The sequence below is a fragment of the Poecilia mexicana genome, unplaced genomic scaffold (assembly GCF_051168715.1).
Source record: "Poecilia mexicana isolate PSO_F unplaced genomic scaffold, ASM5116871v1 scaffold_15, whole genome shotgun sequence".
In the NCBI taxonomy this organism is placed as follows: Eukaryota; Metazoa; Chordata; class Actinopteri; order Cyprinodontiformes; family Poeciliidae; genus Poecilia; species Poecilia mexicana.
In genome coordinates, this window is record NW_028263384.1 from 25,058,320 (window position 1) to 25,077,507 (window position 19,188).

Here is a 19,188-nt window from a genome sequence, read left to right on the forward strand (position 1 = left end):
TAGTTTATTATCGTTTCAGAGATGTCTGTTTCATTGTGAACTAAAAATATTTTTTATTTTTTATTAAAAATATTTTTCATCTGTTTGGGGTATAAATAATTTTATACATTTTCTGTTTTTGATTTGAAACAGTAAAAAGTTTCTCAGTTGTGAGCCGAGCAGCGGAGAGATGTACAGAATCAATGTTTAAAGATTAAGTAAATTAAGAAATACAGAACTAACTGCAGGTAAAGTTTTGGGGAGAGGGATCACCCGTTAGTTACTACATTTCCCATGATGCACCACGCCACCCTTTCTGTTACGCATGTAAACAGCGCAGAAGCCCCGAGGTTACCGCATGGATGCCTGCTATCAAGAAACAAGAAGACTGCATTTATTTAGCCTAATTATTGCGCAGAGATTATTTTATATGTCTATCAATCCTGGAAGATGGTAGTGAATATGAGGTAGAGTTTTGTCTTTTTGCCCAAAAATAAAGAAATAAACTACCGGCTGCATTTTGTTTGCAGCACCGTGCCAAAGAAAGCTAATCTAGTAACACTAGTTGAAGAGCCGACTTTATAATTTAGGGAAAAGACAAACTGTACTGCTTAAAGGATGAATAAGCGAGAAGGTAAGTCAAGATACAAATTTTAATTTCAGACGAATTGTTTTAGATGCCCAGAATAAGCTGTTTTATTTAGCTAACGACAAATCTTTAGGAATGCATTTTTATGCACTAGCTAACTTCAGCCATAAATGTTTAACTTCTGTTTGTCCTACTGTTATATTGTGCCTTTTTAGCTCAGTATTAAGGCTCTACCCACTCTTGTTTTTGTCGGTACAGTTACAAAGTTTGTTGGTTTATTTTTTATCTGGTGTAATTCTAAGCAGTGTAGAATTGTAAAATAAGAGGAACAATGATAAGGTTTTTGCATTATATATCTTAAACTTCTGGGTTTTTGTACTCAACCGTATTTACTCATATGCTCCAATAATAAAATCTAGATAAATAAATTAATCAGCTTGTATTCTACAGTTTTATTCGTAATAAGACTTTATTTGAATTAATGAAATGCTTCTGGGACGCGCTTTATGTTGAATTGTGTTTTAACAATATTAGAAAAACATGCAACTGCAATGTTATTATTGTTGATTGTTATGACAATATTGTTTGTGATCAATCAGAGTTCCTGTTATTTGCACCATCACTATATCCCAGCCACACTCTGCGAGCTTTAGGATCTCGGGCCCAAAATTATATATCAAGGGCAGTGAGAGTTCCTGCCAATTTTCAAAGTATAACAGAGCATGAATGCATGACAAGTGAGGTAATATAGCCTCCTAAATACTTCAAACATTGTTATTGTGGTGATGACTTCACTGGCCAGATGTTAAAGCTAAAACTTAGTCATTCCAATTCCAGGCGGGCAACAAAAGATTCACACTGTTGGATAAAAAAGAAAACACCAGATTTAGGTCCCTTTGATATAGATTTGGGTTGAAAGGGGCTGAGGTGTGCACAAATGCCTCAAATTTGTGGAGCTAATCAGCAGATAAGCTGCTAATAGTGAGGAAATGTGAGTTCTTCAGTCAGGTTTTACTTGAATTCTGTCTAGAATAATAATAAAAGAAAATGGGCTTAACTCTTATAGCACTTATCCAGTCATTTTGACCACTCAAAGCACTTTACACTAGAATCACATTCACTTATACAATGATATGCAGATCAGTAGGCAATTTGGGGTTAAGTGCCTTGCCCAAGGGCATATCAACATGTGGCAGGAGGAAGCTGGAATTGAACCTACAACCTTCTGATTACAAGACAACTACTCTACCCACACAGCCACAATCGCCCAATCTAGCAGCCAATCAGATTTTTAAAAATGTTCATCATCCATGATTGCTTATTTCTGCATGGTGTCAGGTGAGGGCTGGTCACGGAGAAATGCTGAAGCTGCACAGGAGCGTGATGCGCTTGCCAATTCGTCCTCGCCAGTCATCGCTGCCTTTAAAGGTACGTCCGCCCTTAGCAATTTGACTCCACTTTTTAATGTTTAAATCTCTTTCATTAATAAATATTAAAACTTTCTTTCTGTCTTTAAAGTTTTCCAGCAGGAACTCGACACCAGACACGACAAATATGAGCGCCTCGTTAAGATCAGTAGAGACATCACCATCGAAAGCAAGAGGAGCATTTTTCTTCTGCACAGAGTGACCAAGTATGTTTAGGTTTTTTTCCTGATAAATTACTTTCTTTCTTTTTATTGAAAAACTTATTTTGAATTCCTGTTTGCAAATTTTTAATTTGTTTCTTGCACATTGAGAAATTGTACATTTCGGGACGAGTCTTAATTTAGCCTTTGTATTCCATATCACAGCTACTATGTTTGTATGCAAATGTTCTGTTTGCATGCATGGTGCCACATACCAGCTCTGATTTCCAGTTAAAATAATTCAGATCTTTGTTTTTCTGTGGCTGTAAAGCATTCCGGATCCTGAGGTAGTTTTGAATGAGGCCGAGAGCAAACTGGATGGAGTCAGGCAGAAGATTGGGCAAATTGCTGAGGAGCTCAGAGGAGAGGATATTTATCAGTTTCACAGAGCTTTCACTCCAGGTGAGCTGTTACAAACTGTGTGAAAACTAAACTTTTTTAATACATTTTCTTTATACTTTACAAATCTAGAACAAACTTAGAAAGTACTATCTACTTAGCAACCCAGAACAACTGGAACCAACATTTAGTTTTATACTTAATATAGTGACTATTTGTCCAAAAACTGAAAATCCAAAAATCTAAAAACTTGAAACTTAAAAGTGAACAAATCAAACATGAATTCGATTCAAATAGCCAGTTGATACACCGTGGGTTTAAATGCAGTTCCAAAAAAGATCAAAAAGTCAAAAATGCAATTCTTTGTTTATTCCATAGTTGCACGTAAAGCACGGTACAAACTTCACAGGAGCCCTACTTGGCTACCTGATTATCTCACCTGCGGAGTGACGACTGATTGACTGACTGATTGACTAGCTGGGTAGACTGATAATAAACCATGTGACCACCCATGTACATAAAGAGCTACTTAAAACCTACATATTTATACTGTGAAACTCCCATGTCCCAAACTGAAATTAATTAACCAATTAAGTGAATTACTAGCCAAAAATCTCATTCTAAATAACTAGAATTAAACAAGAATTCTAATTGTAAATTAACTAGAAAATAAGCAAATAAAAATAAACTAAATAATCTAAATTCTAAGATTTAACTGGAAATAAAGAAATAGCTCCTAGACTTAACCAACATTTAGTTTTGTACCTCTCTAATCCAGAACAAACTTAAGAGAAACCCCTATTAGGTTTTAAATTATTGGCTACTTATTATTTTTCTTATTAAACATGAGGAACCAATATTTAGCTTTGTACTTTACCTTTTTGTTTTTCTTTTGGTTTTGTTTGTATTTCCTTCTAATTCATGTAAAAGCACTCTGAACTGCCTTGTTGCTGACAATGTGCTATATAAGTAAAATGACCTTACCTATCAATAAATATGCATTTATTTGAAAATATGATACAAATCACACTTCTTTTTGTGGCTGGTGTACTACAGAAGCATATTACAAATGGATATGTTTTTTTAAAAACAGTATTTGTATTTGTGTGGCCATCAGCAATACAATTACCTAAAAAGGAGGTAATAAATAGTTATTATCATCACTTTTATAGTTATAACAATATCATCACAAAATATCGTGATAACTTCTGATTTGCGTCCAGGTAAACCAACTGTGTAAAAATATTGCTACATAACTTAAAGGGATATTTTATTCTTCTTTTCTCAATAAGTTGTATTCATATTTTATTGAAGTAGGAGAAAATGTCACTGAAAATGTTTTAAAAATTAACCCTGTAGTTTTAGTACATTTATGTAGAACAAAATGGCAGCAAAGTAGCTTTTTGCAATAAGTATGGTGAGTGCTGTATTGTGCGTCGCTACACGCATGATTTCAGTGAATTGTCTATTTATACTTCAGCCATTTTTTATCCTCACCAGGGTTATTTGAATTGAAAGATAACGTGACCTTGATGCTGCTGTGGGTATAACGGACAACACCCTCCGATAAAGCTGTTTTCTGACTAACACCAGTGCCGGTCTTTTTGAAAGCAGACATAAAGTCTGCTGCGTTTGGAGAAAAAACATTGCTGGGAGTGAGAGTGAGCTGTTATCTAGCAACTCGGAAGGGGTTTTTTAGATTGCGGCCACTCAGGGAATCGGCGGTGTCTCGTCCACGACGTGACCAGTGGCAGTTTCCACCAATTACTGGTTTCAGTGTTTTTTAACCTTATTAGATGGTGGCTGAGCTCAGGTCATGGGTTTCCCTGATAATCTTTGCTGTAGAAGTCCCCAGGCTTATGTAATGGGTCTGTTTTGTTTTTTGTTTGTTTTTTTTCCATAAGGACTGTCAGAGATATTGTGGCTAAATTTAAACACAATTACCACTGATAACGCAGCACTTTGATAAGCTATTTAGCTCGACCTCAGTAATGACGCTGTGAAAACAGAAATGCACTTTTCCCATGATTCACTTACTTCTCAGCAAATCTCTCTGTGGTCCAACGCAAATCAAATAAAACCTAAATATTCACTTTTCTCAGTATATTAATAAACAATCAGTATTTATAAAGTATAAAGAGATATTTTTGTCAATCAGATCCCAATAGACAGTCCACGCAGATTTAGCCCTCAACTTTTCCAAATGCTGTGCCAATGAAATCTCTTCTATTTTCAGTTTGTTTTTCCCTTAGTCATTGTTTATGAATTTCATTGACCAAAGGTAACGACCGCTTTACAGCAGACAGCATAAACAGCTCCAGGCCGTAAACTCAGGAACTGAACCCTGGCTGCTTGCCTCAAAGCTTTTGTAACCTTTTCATGTCAAATATCCTGTCCACAATCAGAGACTCCACTTTTTTTCGCAAGTTTGGTCTACAAATGGACGATATGGCTAAAAAAAACAACTTATCACAGTACAAGTGTTTCATATTTGTCAATATTAATAATTATTGATTTTTTTTTTTTTATTATAATTTTTTTTGTTTTAAATATCTGAAATACTGCCAAACTGGTAGTGTGACATTTTCTGCTTACCCAGTTTTCTCCACATGCCGTTGTTTTTATATTTAAGCATTTATGAGGCTCAGTGGTGAAACTTTAAACTGCTGCAGCGCCAGTTTGGCCCTGTTTACACGACAACAATTTCTGGTGAAAATGGAAGAGTTTTGTTGTGTTTGTACCGTACATATTAACACATATTGACAGATTAAAATAAACGAATAATTCATAATTATTTTTTAGATAAGAAAATAAACATTTTATTGCTTAAAATTCAACAAGATAGGGTCCCTCTGACGTCCGCTATGCAACTGGAGGAGTTATATACATGCTCCAGCTAATGAGTAATAGATTATGAAATTAGTAATTGCAGTAATTGGTTAATCTGATTCATCATTTCAGCCCTAATTCAAAGTAATTCATAGTTGTGACAAAAATAAAAATCAATAAAGGATGCATTTTTTTAAACCCTCTTTACCCTGAAACACCAAATAAAATCCAGACAACGTTTCTAATTAATAAACGTCGTCTACCTGTGTGTGATGTCGCTGTGAAGAGGCCCTCCTGCCTGCTTGTTGCTCCACGCTGCGGTGAGCGACCTGGACGCAGCGCGGCGGAGCCTTTGAAGCCCGACTGCAGCTCCTAAAGTAAACTTCAGACACGACATCTTCCGTCCTGCAATTATTTGATTGTTGTTTACTCAGGGGCTGAAAACAAATGAGGGTTCATCTTAGCCGCCACAAACAAAATCATCACCATTTCATCAAACAATAGAGGCAGGAAACAAGATGATTATTTTCATTTTTGCTCTTTAATGCACAGGCAGCAGGTGTTAGCATTTTCTGCATCATTTAATTTCTGCTGTACAACAAGTAAAATAACTTAATGCACTTTTTATAACATCTTGTGCTGATTTATATTTGTTATATTTTGTGCTTCAGGAATTCAGGAGTATGTGGAGGCCATCACCTTCCTGCACTACATCCGTCATCGCAGCCTTATCAGCCTGGAGGAGATAAACGCAAAGCTTGTCTTCATGAAAACCGGCAACGCAGATCCAAAAGTACGTTTGACGAGCTATCATCTCAAAATAACGTGTCTATCCACTAATGTTCCCTATCAAAGCTCACATAACGTACTCTGATGAATCTTAAAGTGGTGCGAGTAGATTTTGTGAAGCAGTTGAAATCTTTTTTTCAGTATTTTATTCGCTTTCAGGGCTTGGCGGAAGCCCCGCCTTCGTCAGCTCACGTCCTGACCTTCCAAGTGACGCCGGCCGACTACCTGCTGGGCGTGGCCGACCTGACGGGAGAGCTGATGCGGCTGTGCATCGGCAGCGTGGGCAACGGCGACATCGACACGCCCTTCCAGCTGAGCCAGTTTCTGCGGCAGATCCACGACGGCTTCTCCTACATCGGGAACACGGGGCCTTACGAGGTCTCCAAGAAGCTGCACACGCTCCGACAGAGCCTGGGCAAAGTGGAGGACGCCTGCTACACCCTGCGTGTCCGCGGCTCGGAGATCCCCAAGCACATGCTGGCGGACGTGTTCTGCACCAGGACCACCCACATGGACACAGAGGAAGGAGTGGTTTAGCGAAACACTCTTCATCACCTCTGGTGTGTCCTTGTTCGGCTTTATTGTGTTGCATTTTTAATGCGGTTTGAGAACCGTTCTTTCAGCATGCTTGTTAATGTAGCGCAAACATTGATAGAGTTGAAAATCTGTTGTTTTTCTTTGTTGAAATTTTGAATATTCTGCTGTTTAGCATGAATAAAAGTTCTGTTGTGCTCTCCTTCGGCCTTCCAGCCGCTTTGATTCATTTTGTTTATTTTCTTGGTGGCCTTCTTCTTCTTTTCTACCACTCAGATAATCTGGTGGTCAGGTATGACCATCGGACGCTCACAACAACCTTTGTACATCAGCAGACACAAACAAACCCCTTGCTTTAGCACACTTGTTTCTTTAAACAACCACCACCACTTTTATTTGCTTTTCATCTAAAGCTCAGAGCATGCAGAGAAATATTAAAGTCACCCGTTTTGTGAGAACACATTTCTGCACATTTTTAACTTAAATATATTACACTTTTGTTTTTGTTTGATCTGTACCACCTCTTCTATGGATTTGGCATTGAATACATTCATTTATTTATTTATTTTTTGCTAAAAATCAAAATTTCATCTGGTTTAATATGTGTAAATGACCATATTTATCCAGAAAGCTGCTTAAAAACAATAAAAGGTCAACAAAAATGATAACGCAACTACATTTTTAAAAATTGTTTTAGTGGAAATAGTCATCAGGAAGCTTCACATTTAAAGAAGCTTATTGAATCCTTTCCATATCTTTTCCAGAATCATCACCCCCTAGATGTGCTTTTAATATATAATGGTGATTAGCTGATGTGTATTTCTTCAGAAGTGCGTTTCACATTCGTCAACATTATCCAGAAGATATTTATTTTGGCCTTGACATTGATAATAATTTGAAAGCTCCTGCGTTTACTTGTACATATTAATGCTGCCATCTCCTGGACAGTATTGATACTAGCTGCAGACTCCATTATAATTTAAAAGCCATATAATCAGTAGAGCTACATAAATAATTAAAGACCCACTGTATGTGGATTTTTGTGCAATTACTTATATTTTTTAAAATAATAATGTGCTGTTTCATTAACAAACATTTGTGTTTCTCTGTTAAATAAAACTCCAATAAAATTCTTTGTGACAAAATGTGAAAAAAACATAAAGAAGCCCTTTACTGCCATCTGGTGGCAGTCGTTAAGTGCAACACCAGAAACTAGAAAAAGACATTCCATGTTTATTTTACTACTACCACCAAAGTAATATGTTTAATTTTGAAATAACGTACTGGCGATAATAAATAAATAAAATAAAAATAAATAAATAAATAAATAAATCTGGTAATGAGTCTATTCATTTAGAGGAAGTTTGCTGATTTGCCTGCTGCATTAGCTGTTTAATGCTGACGCTCCCGTAGTCCGCATGCAACCTGATAAAAGCAGCTCCATACATCACTCTGTGTTGAACTGAGCCGCTTTTATCTCTCAGTGTTGTCCATCAGCCAGCCAGGCTGAATGAAAGGAGCCTTTGGAAGTGTGGGAAAGAAAATGAAAAGACTCCTGCTTCTGTTCTGTGGTGGTTTTCCCATGGATTTCCCCTCAGCCAATGAAACCAAAGAACCAATGAAACATGTTAGGAACCCGTGGACATCAACATTTATCCTTGTAAACAGAAATTCATTTCAATCGTCAATATTTTTTTAGCAGGTTTTGGCAAAATGACTCAGACAACAGATCCAGCTGGATCTTTCCTAATTGCCTGTCTTTTTTAAATAAAGCACGAATAAACACAAACAGCTGCGGTGTTTAAACAGGTGTTTTAACTATATGTGCTACTCATTAATCCGTCCTGCCTTGTGGGAGCACAGATTGTCAGAACACCGGAATGTGTCTGCAGTTGTGAGGCGGTCTGAAGGAGTCTGGAGTCAAATTCCTGAACACGTAGGAGCTCCAACACGGCGCATGACGCAGGGCGCATGACGCAGCGCGCAACGGCGACCGACTAACGGATTTACAGATCGATTACCGATCTGACAAGACAAAGTAGATTTCTATTCACTGTTATTTCTCCATATTGGATAGTTCTTTTTGTCCTCCTGCTTTTAATCTCTTGAGGAAACATGACTACAGGAACAGCTTTTCTTTTCCGCCTGTTGAAGCGCAACTGAACCTACTTGTTTGTTTTCAGCAGAGAAGAGAGAAAAAAAAGTAAGAATCTGATCTGATCAGCTGTTAATACTTGTATTTAAAAAGCATTTTGAAATGGAAGAATCCCACGTTCACACGATAATTAGAAGGGGAATTAACTGAAAACAGCAGCCCGTGTTTAGTTTCCACAGCGGAAATGAGATCAGTCCGTTCTCCTGGCTCCACTTTTTCTAAAACATGGTGGATGTAACTCTGTTGCTGCAGGATCTGTCATTATCGGACTTCTGAAAACCTTTCATTTTATAGTTATTGATATAATTGAAGAAAAGATGTTTGCCGGACTGATGGGGCTCGACTGTCACCTGAACTCTCTACATCACCGCTGCGAAAGCACTGAAGGTAAGAAACTGCTTTATTTCTTTTTTTTTTCCTATAAGGGACCGGTATAATAGAGTGATGTAAAAAAAAAAAAAGTACGTAACTCTTTGCTTTATATCTCCAGTACCTACTATTACACTCACCGAGTGAATGGGTCCGAATATCCCCCAGCTTAATGTAAATAACACAGAAAACATCATTTTGGGGTCAAGATCAACTAGGACCTATACTGACAAGTCTAAAAGTCTGCTACTAAATGAGTTTATATTGTTTTACAACATGACCAGGGTAATGGATTCATGCCAAAACATGACAGAAAATCTGGTGCATGTCTTTATTTTCATTAGGCTAGATTTCTGCAATAGTATATTTACTTGTCTCTGTGATAAAAATAAATAAGTACCAGGCAGCTGAAAGTCATCGTCAGAGTCCTGACCAATGACGATGGCTGTTTTATGTGACTTTGGAGAAATTTTGGTCCAATCTTCTTTGTAGAATTACTTTATTTTTGAGGATTTTTTTTTTTTTTTTGCATGATTAGCTTTTCTGAAAGGACTTCAGTCTGGACTTTGAGTAGGCCGCTTTAAAAGCTTATTTTAAAAGTTTTAAAATAATTCACAGGTGGATTTGATGGTATTCTTTGTTTCTTTATTCTGCTGCACAACCTAAATGCCCCGTGACCTCAAGTTATGCCAGTTGTCTTTTGCTTTGCAAACCTTTGAATTTTATTACATTTTATGATTAAATTGCTGTCTTGTCTGCTTCCTGTTGGCTTGTAGGGATGTAGGGATGATGTGGTTTTTCCACATTTTCACTCTTCGTTTCACACCAACCCAAACTGGACTGTTTTTTGCTGTGAAAATGTCAGCATTAGTCTCAGGGACCTTTGCACCAGCTCTAAGTGCTCCATGCTTTGGTTTGTGATGGTTTGGCAACCTATGCCATCACTTCTACACCACCAATTGGGATGTAAACAAGCTATATTAGTTGTAATGAAGACAATTTTTCATAAACATGGGTCCTCTTTCTGGTGGTCAATGTCTAAAATAAGTTGGGTTTTGTTTTGCTTCATGTTTCTACACCAAGGAAACAGAAAATCATGAATTAGAAAATACCCAGAAATTGGATTGACTTCAAAAACTAAGTCTGGTTTCCAATCCTGACTGTTACTTGATTACTCTAAATTTCCCTTGACTTTGGTGCATGGATGGTTTCCCTTTGTTGTACCTGTATGAGGTTTTTTGCTCAATGATTGGAGATAAACATCAGACAATGGATGGATTTTCCTGTTACATTTATTTTAAAGGGACATTTAGGGTACCAATAATTGTCACAGCACCAATTTGATTGTAGCACCTCTTTTTTTTCCCTCACTGAATAAATGAACTCAAATTAAAGGTTGTATTTTTAAAACTTTTTTAACGTCAAAGATTATGATATTCTTCTTCAGGGTTCTGGTGAACGACTGGTTACACTTTTTAAAATATAAGAAAAAATATTTATCATAACAAGAGATTATATTCCAAAGTGCAGAAACTTCTTCTCAAGCTGTCTTTTATCTCAACACGTTTGATTTTGTAAAACAGGGAGCATAAAGCGTCTGCATATGTGTCCACCGCATCAGCTCTGTCACATTATGCTGGTTCATGATCGTCACGGGAATACACAGGAAGTCAGGCATTAAGCCTCACACCCGCAGAGATTTTTAATGCTGGACTTTCACGGGTAATAGTCAAGCTTCCTGTTTATAAAACTGGCAGGTTTTCAGATAGACTCATGGTTTATTTCACTTCCCTTTTCTTCCTGCTGCTCTTCATCACGAATGCCGAGGCGTCGCACATCTGCCAAGCAGCGCTTCTTCTCAGGAGGTTGCTGACATGCAGGACTGCTTGTGCGCTGATCCTGTTCCTCAAATGTTTGTGTTTTTATGAGCTCCTCTGCATTCTTCTGTTGTTTCAGCAGCCAGTAGGGACGCAGTGTTTAACCTGAGGGCCTCTTCTAGCTCCAAAGGTAAATAACTCTGTGACGCTTCGTTTTTCTCAGACTTCGCCAAAGCAAAGAGTTACTGAGGGGATCAATTGTTGCTGCAGATTAGATTTTTAGTTGTTGGATGGTAAAAAAAACAAGCCCCTTGCTTCATACTGAGAGTCTGGACTATTGAGAAATGATTGCTTGATACAAAAGGGATTCAGGCAATTAAAAAAAGAAAAAGAAAAATTCTGACTTTTTTTCTCGGAATCAGAATTGATTAAGTTGTTTATGCACCACCAGGCAAATTTAATCTTAAAACTCATATCTACCAAATAAATTTTGAACATGTTTCATTGTTGGTAAAGTGCAGGTTTACAAATCTTACAACAAGGGAAAATAGTTATATGATGATTGCTATGATTATTTTTATATTCTAACAACGTAATTGACATACATCTAATCTAAGAATGTTTGGTTATTTAATTAAATTTGGATACAGAATTAGAACTCTGAGGAGAAAAAAAAATCACAATTGTTTTTATTTATTTATTTTTTATTTCCAGTGGCCTTAATCCTACTCCATATCTGGAGTTGATTAGCCGTTACATTTACAATGCGCCAGTTTGATGCTATGAAGCTTACCAGAAATTAGCTACACTGTAAACTACCAGAAGTGTCGACCTTAACGAGGCCACCGTTAATGTTAATTCAATATTTAGAAGCGTAGCCAACAAGTGAACGTTTTACTAAAACTACAGGCAGACTACAATTTTAGTTTACATCATCGTTGACAATTTCTCCTTCTGTTTTCTGATTGGTCCGGTTGAAATTCCACCAGAGAAATCCAAGCCAATGGGAGAAAGCCCAGACGGAGCAGAAAGGAGATGAGAATCAAGCATAGGAAGACAATGACTAGTCTACTTTCTGATAGGATTCCTGGCAAATTATTTTTGCTCACATCCTCACAGGAAGCAGAGAGACATGCCATTGAAAGGCCAAGAAGTTGATGTCCCAACACACATGAACACACACACACAGTCAAACAGAATGAGCCCCTAGGCATTTCCTTCCCTTTTACTGGGAAAAGCGGTCTGTGTGCAACTGAATCATGGCGAGGATACAGTAACACAACCAGCAAGTCCTTCTCCTTTCACCAGCCAGGATCTTTTACTCTCCTGAGGGTTCCCTGTATAACAACAGCGACCACACCAGATGGTGGATGGTGCTGTGGTATTTGGTCCTTATGATGAAGGGTTGGGTTCCTTCAGTCTTTTATGGGACAGAAGCCACGTCTACAGATCCACTTTAATGAATGGAGCTGGGTGGAACTTGAGCTTTCGTGTTGCGGTCCCAGTGGACCGGGCGCTCTTACCGAGCCCAACCTGGGCATAAAGAAGGCTGCTTGTTATTACTCTCTGAGCCTGACATCCTAAAGTGGATTCTGTTTATGCCCTCTGCTTCCAGTCACATGGGACGATTGCATCACTGGAAGTCACTGCGGGCTGCAGCTGCTTAGCCCATTTTCTCGTCTTGACACATTGCTGCGAGACATGGAGTCTGTACATTCAGACGACAAACTACAATAACTTCTTTTAGTGTGTGTGAAATGGACAATGCTTATCTGATTCCTCTCTTTGCGGCACAAAAGTGTCAGTGTGCCTCTGTGCTTTTGGTGTGTGTGCATGAGTGGAGGGAGAAAAGTGAGAGTCAGAAGTAGGAAGTGCAGCTGGACACAAAGAGGCTGTTGATTCCCAACGTCTCGGCTTGCCTCTATTGAATCCATCGCATTATATGTTTTAATCAATTTGCATCGCAGCAGGTGTCTAAATGCAAAAACAGAGCTTTCTTTATCATTCTAAAGAAAATTAGGCTCATCGCTCAAATGTGATTGGCCAAGACAACGCTGTCCTATTTACTAAGTGTTTTTAGCTCAACAGAGGTTATTTGAGCTTTTATTAAGACTTCTTTTTTTTAGTTGTGTGGGAGTTTGTTTGGTTTTACTTCCCTCATTGATCTGAAGCTGCTCTCAAGTAAGCAAACAAAACAAAACAAACAAAAGTCTGGCCAGCTCTGGGCCTTTTTGTCCCCCTTCATGCTTATAGTATGTGTAACTGTTTCATCTCCAAATTTTACTTCATTCCCATGAACAATTTCCTTCTGCTAAACTTCAGTTTTTTGTTGTATATGAACTCAAATCTCAAGTATTCTTTGTTTTCAATCGATTTTTATTATGAGACAGATAATCCCCAAGAAATGTATCTCCTCTTCCTTCTTCCAGTGCTTCTAGTGTCAACTAGAAACAACCAATCAGAGCTAGGAGGCGGGTCTTAACGCTGTCAATCACAATCTCTTCTGGTTATGCTGCCCTTTAGCTATAATAGCCTGTTGTGAATGCTAAGGATAGTTAGCATGGCAACTGATGACAGCAGACAAACGGGTTTCCTGTAACCTTAAGTTGATTCTCGGCCTTTAGCACATTGAGCAGTGAGTACACGAGGTTGATTGACAGCACTAAGACCCTCGTCCAGGCTCTGATTGGTTGTTTTTGGTGCATTTCCTCAAACGGCAATAATTGCTCAGGGATTAGGCGGAGGAGATCGTTCTTTTCACAGATTATTTGTCTCACAACATGATGGCAGTTTTAACAAATAGTTAAAATTTATATATATATATATTTACAATACTTACAAACTGTAGTTTTAATTATGTAATCAGAAATATTTTCTCTCGAGTTAGATGATTGTTGTTCTGAGCAGAACAAGCAGAAGAAGTGTTTTTCACTTGGCCACTCTTTCAAAGAGAGCCGTGTTTCGGTCTAAAATATGACTGTGGTGTTTCCCAACAGCTGGAGCTGAACTGTGGGAAATGTTGCACAGCAGCACAGCTTGTTTTTTTTATTTTTATTCCAGACAGCGATGCAGTGCTGGAAGAGTCCAGTTAAAGTAAAGAACAATGTAATGCTCCAGATCTTCAGTCTTTCGTGCTGCAGTTTTTCCTTCCAGCCCGATGAGCTCACACTTTATCTCCCACATGAACCTACTGCCCAGATTAATGGTTAATCTCTGCATCGACAGGTGGCAAAGTATCTGGGACAGCTGGCAGCTCCGGCCGTAAGAGGCTGCACAGGAGACCAGGGTACATGAGAGGAGAGCAGGCCAGGCTGCAGTGCACTGCTCATGCTCAGGACGAAGAGGAAGACGAAGAAGAGGAGGAGAGCATTGCTTGCATCAGGAATGGAAGATCTGGATGCCATGCTGACCTCACCAAGGCAACCAGAGTTCAACAGTTGAGTCAAGCGCCTACCGTCAAAGTGTCTTTAACGAATGAACTACATCACAAGCGATCAACATGTAGTTCTTCAGAGAGTAAGAATTTGGCCGGCCCTTTAAATGGAGTTCAAACCACATCGAACGAACTCAGTCCAAGCCTCCAGTCTTCATCTGAGGTCGTCTTCAGCTCAAGTTTTAGCTTCATCCAGCAGTCTCTAAACAGCAACCAGAGGACAGACTCTGCCAGGCCGTCGCAGGAACCAGAACCAACAAATCAACCAGCTAATCTAGAGAAAAAAAGAGAGGAAATCATCACCAAATCCAGCCAGGTCCATAAGGAGGAGCGTTCATATGGTGGGAGATGTTGGCGGGACTGTCTGTGGACTGGCAAGGAGGAAATGTCCCACCTTCCAAACTCTGAGTCCCAGTCTCTTGACATAGAGGTCACTTCCTCCCTGTCGGTGGACTCGGACACAGCCTCGGCCTCCTCTGTCACCTCCGGCTACGAGAGCGCGACGCCTGCCTCTGAGCAAGGCTGGGACAGCCTGGTGAAGACGTACGATGGCGTCCTGCAGGACTGCCTCCAGAACAACCGCACTTACACCAAGGTGGGTACGTCACAACGCTCGATGCACTCCAAAAAGTGTATTTGGGCTGCAGTTCATGTTATGGACATTACATTGATCTCTCTTAATTCGTTTGGTTTAGTGATGACAACTTACTTTTTTGTGTTGAATTAACTTAATTTTAACTTAATAATTTTACTTTATTTGAAACAATCTAGTTCAGTGCCGCGTTCGTATCCTACGTCTGATGTTCTGACGTTAGCTTCACCAGGGTCAGATCCTGTATCAACCAGGTGCAGGGGTTAAGGACAACTCGCATAACGAGGCCTTTGACCTCAACGCGGCCGTCACAGGTTCAATTCCCTGCCTGATGACCTTTGCCACATGTCTTCCCACTTTCCTTTCTATCTACTCTCAAATAAAGGCCAAAAATCCCTTAAAAAAAGATTATTTACTGATTTATTTGAAGTACAATAAATTATTTGAGTAGGACTGACCTAAATTTGTCAAGTTGAATAAACTTAAGTTCCGTTTGTTCAAATAAGTCAACTTAATTGACTTATTTGTTACAGATTGAAGCAATTCATTTAAGTTGGTTCAACTATTTTCTTTTTTCAGTGTGTGACAGGGCTCAGGTCTGATTGTATCTAAAATTAAAGAAAGGATTTTTCTTATCTTTTTTTATGTAAAAATAAAACTTGTTTTTTGTAACAATCTGCAAGTTTCTGGTTTAATCTTAACCGGATGTTTGACCACTCTTCTTGGGTTGTTTGGTAGAGTCAATCAAAATTGTCTGGTTTCCTAAGGGCCTGGTTTTAAAACACGGTCCATAAAACTCCACTAGGTTTGAGTTTGGCTCTTTGATAGAGACTCAAAGTGAACGTTTCTAAAGCGTAAACAGGGATTTGCTATTTCCAGCAGCAGAAATCTCCAGGAACTTCATCTGTGGCGACTGCTTAAAAAGTTGAACTACAGAATAAGAAACCAATGATACAATTTCTTTTTCCAAAGGTCAGTTTAAGTTAGATTATTTTTTGATTGATCTCTGACGTAAGTATTTGAACTACTTCCGTCAGTTTCACATCGCTTTAGTAACCAAACTGGATTTTGCTTTTAATGTAATGATAAGGTACTTGTGAAAAATCACTTTGGTCACTTAGAGATTTTTCTTAAAGCCTTTCTAAGGATGACTGAATATCATAAACTTAAGGAGATATAAATGTGTACTGGACAATCTCATTCTATAAATATCCTAAAAATGAGATGTTAAGACATTTAATCGAAATGTGAATTAATCTAATTTCATGTTGATGAAACGTCCAAAACTCTTTGACCGAGTCACTTTGACATGGCGGTCGCTGCTCTCTCTGACCCGTGGAAACTATTTAAAGAGTTTTGACCCGGTGGACTCACCGCTCTGTCTTCTGTCCCCTCAAAGATCGAGTCCATGATGTTGAAGCTGCAGAGGCTCCAGCAGAAAGCCATTCTGGACGACGACTACGACGCAGGTGAACTTTGAACCAACGTTTTGCTTTAATAAATATTCATTTAATAATACGAATAATCAGGTTGTAGTTGTGGAGGTTTGCTGGTAAGTTGAGTTTGTGTTTTCATATTAAAATTTGTTAAATGAAGGGAGACCTTTGCAAAGTGCTTTTATCTGTTTGTTTTTTAATTACATTGTTTATTCCACGCTGTCTATTAATTTATACAGACACAATTTACAACACAAACCTTTTAAAACGAGAGATGCATGGCACCAGGTTTTGAGATAATCAGATGTGATTTAACAGATTATGACTTGGCAAGATTTCTCCCAAAAAACTTGCTAAGCTCGGTGCAGGGAGTGAGAGGGCAGTCATCCAGCCAGTCGCCATGTTTTTGAGTTAAAAAATGTTTAAAGATGACAGGAAATTTGAAAAATATTACTTTATAGTTATGCATTTTTGGAAGACTGGAAGATTATTACCTTAACTCCAACTATAAAGTCTTAAAAAAGGTAATAATTAAAGTTTTATTATATTTTTTAGAAGCAGAGTGAATACTTTAGCAATAGAGCTATATAATAGAGATTAGAGTCATGTTCAATAAATTAGAATATGCTTTCGAATTAAGTCATTAAAAGTCCACATTTCTGCTTTGAAAATTATGTTTCTATAAGCCTGACGTAATATTATGATCTTAAATGTCTTATTTTTCTTAGCTGTAAATGGAAATCATTATATAAATTAACGTGCAAAAACAAATTCATTTGTACAATTTGTTTCGACTAGCGACATAAGTTGTTGAAATAAAAGGCGTTTTACAGTATGAAATGTTAATTTTCTACACTGACATGATATTAATTTTCTCAAAGTTAATTTGCATGTTACGTTTTCAGCTGAGCGCTTTGGGAAGAAGCTGGAGGAGCTCTGCGGGGAGCGCGGCGCTCTCAAACTGGGTTTACCCTCCATGCAGCCCAGCGTCGCCCACTTCCTGGAGAGACTCTCGAAGGTGGTGCACAGCGCCCTCCAGAGGGAGGACTGCGGTCATCGCAGGTCAGTTTACACCAAAATGACCGTCATTTTCCATTTCAGTGGAAATAATGTTGACTGTCGAGAAGTGAAAGGCAGCATTTTGCACTGGTTACAGCTCACTGCACATAACGTAACATTTATTATGTTTTTATTTTCCGTCACACTGTCTTGTTGTCGTTCTTATGCTGTTGTTGTAAACAGAGGAGATCCTGGAAACGATAACCTAAAGCTCAAGAAGCATTGTAGCTACTCTGACATGATTATTGTTGAATAATCAGGAATATTATTATTCCTTTTAAGGCTGAAAAACATATCATGATAAGTTATCTGAAATATTACCATGCTAGTGGTGTAACCTTTCCTGTTTTAGCCACAGTTTTCACTTAATGACGTTGTTTATTGTTTTTAAGCAGTCGCGGTGAAAATTTAACTGTGAATTCTGAAAACGGATGTCCTGGGACCTGACTTTTTGTGATTGACGATTTATTATTATTCTTTTGGCAGAGAGGGATCAGAACCGGATTCAGTGGAGCAGTCTGACCCAACGCAGCGGAGGGATCGCTTGATTCAAGAAAAACATCAAGTTGAGGTAAATGCATTACAGAATATTTAATGTTTGTCCTTCCCAGGGTTGGTGGATAAATGAGCCCATCATGGATTCCTGTAATTTTCTGACTTGAACAAACTTATACTAACTTATATTTCAGAGTTTTATCGGTTTTATTGACCAGGTTTATGGATTTACACGAGCAGATATCACTTTATTCACAAATATATACGTTTGACGGACTCTTAGTGCCATCTATTGGCAAATTTCTTTAAATTTTGATTTGCTTTCACTGCTAAATAATACATTTTTCATTAAATAATGCTTAATTTAACTGAATCTAAAAACAAACAGTGGAGCTGATGATTATTCGTGTGCAACGTGTCACCAGGAGGAAATTGAGAAGCTGCAGACGAGGCTGGCGCAGCTGAAGGATCGCAGTCGATACCTGGAGCAGCTGATCCAGCAGGAGGAGCAGCGGGCCGAGGCCGCGGAGCTGGAGGGGTCGGTGGTGCGGAGCTGCACCGTGGCCCAGCTCCGGGACATGAGCCGCACCCTGCAGGACCTCATCTCGTCTGAAAACCGCACACAGATCTCCGTCTCCCCTCCACCTTCAACGCTCAGGTCAGGAACGCAGATGGGAAGAATATTTCTCAGTCTAGCAGCAAATTTTGGTGTGTAGCTTGACATATTTCTAAGGAGAAAAGCTGGAAAAACTGAACATTTTTTTTCAATTTGTTCTGTTACTCTTGTAGGGATTTCAGGAGATGAGATATGCTGTGTGATTTTTAAAGATGTTACTAATGCCCACTGAAGCAACTAATCGATTATTAAAATAATTGCCAACTAATTTAGAAATCAATTAATTGTTAACTGGAGTATATAGACTCAAAAAAAGAGTAAACTGTTGAAAAAAACCCAACACCTTCAAAGCAGTAATGATGACAAAACTGTACAAAAAATTTTTCTTCACCCAAAACTTCTCAAATAACAGTTTTAGCTTCACCTGGCTCAAATTCTGTAAATAAAAATGTCCTTTTAAGGGCTTTTTATAGTCTGATTATTAATCACTTAATCAAAAAAAACAGTCAACAGATTAACTCTACACTGTA

The 19,188-nt window shown here is 38.4% G+C and overlaps 2 protein-coding genes across 3 annotated transcripts in view; both read left to right on the forward strand.

The window, feature by feature from the left end:
* The first annotated feature begins 292 nt into the window (after positions 1 to 292).
* tsnax (translin-associated factor X) lies at positions 293 to 6,888 on the forward strand. The gene is made up of 6 exons (XM_014997129.2): positions 293 to 613; positions 1,907 to 1,996; positions 2,087 to 2,201; positions 2,467 to 2,597; positions 6,035 to 6,156; positions 6,312 to 6,888. Exons 1-6 carry the CDS (start codon positions 598 to 600, stop codon positions 6,687 to 6,689), a joined length of 852 nt encoding a protein of 283 aa, XP_014852615.1. The 5' UTR covers positions 293 to 597; the 3' UTR covers positions 6,690 to 6,888.
* A 1,679-nt stretch (positions 6,889 to 8,567) lies between these two features.
* Positions 8,568 to 19,188, forward strand: part of disc1 (DISC1 scaffold protein) — a 50,050-nt gene continuing 39,429 nt past the window's right edge. Inside the window, exons 1-8 of one of the 2 annotated variants that reach the window (XM_088013028.1) lie at positions 8,568 to 8,889; positions 9,136 to 9,228; positions 11,167 to 11,217; positions 14,253 to 15,055; positions 16,452 to 16,521; positions 17,394 to 17,550; positions 18,034 to 18,118; positions 18,468 to 18,700. In XM_088013028.1, coding sequence (XP_087869154.1) covers positions 9,159 to 9,228; positions 11,167 to 11,217; positions 14,253 to 15,055; positions 16,452 to 16,521; positions 17,394 to 17,550; positions 18,034 to 18,118; positions 18,468 to 18,700 — 1,469 coding nt within the window. In that variant the 5' untranslated portion in view covers positions 8,568 to 8,889; positions 9,136 to 9,158. Of the gene's footprint in view, positions 8,890 to 9,032; positions 9,229 to 11,166; positions 11,218 to 14,252; positions 15,056 to 16,451; positions 16,522 to 17,393; positions 17,551 to 18,033; positions 18,119 to 18,467; positions 18,701 to 19,188 lie in introns of those variants that run through there. The other variant, XM_014997125.2, reaches the window with a different exon arrangement.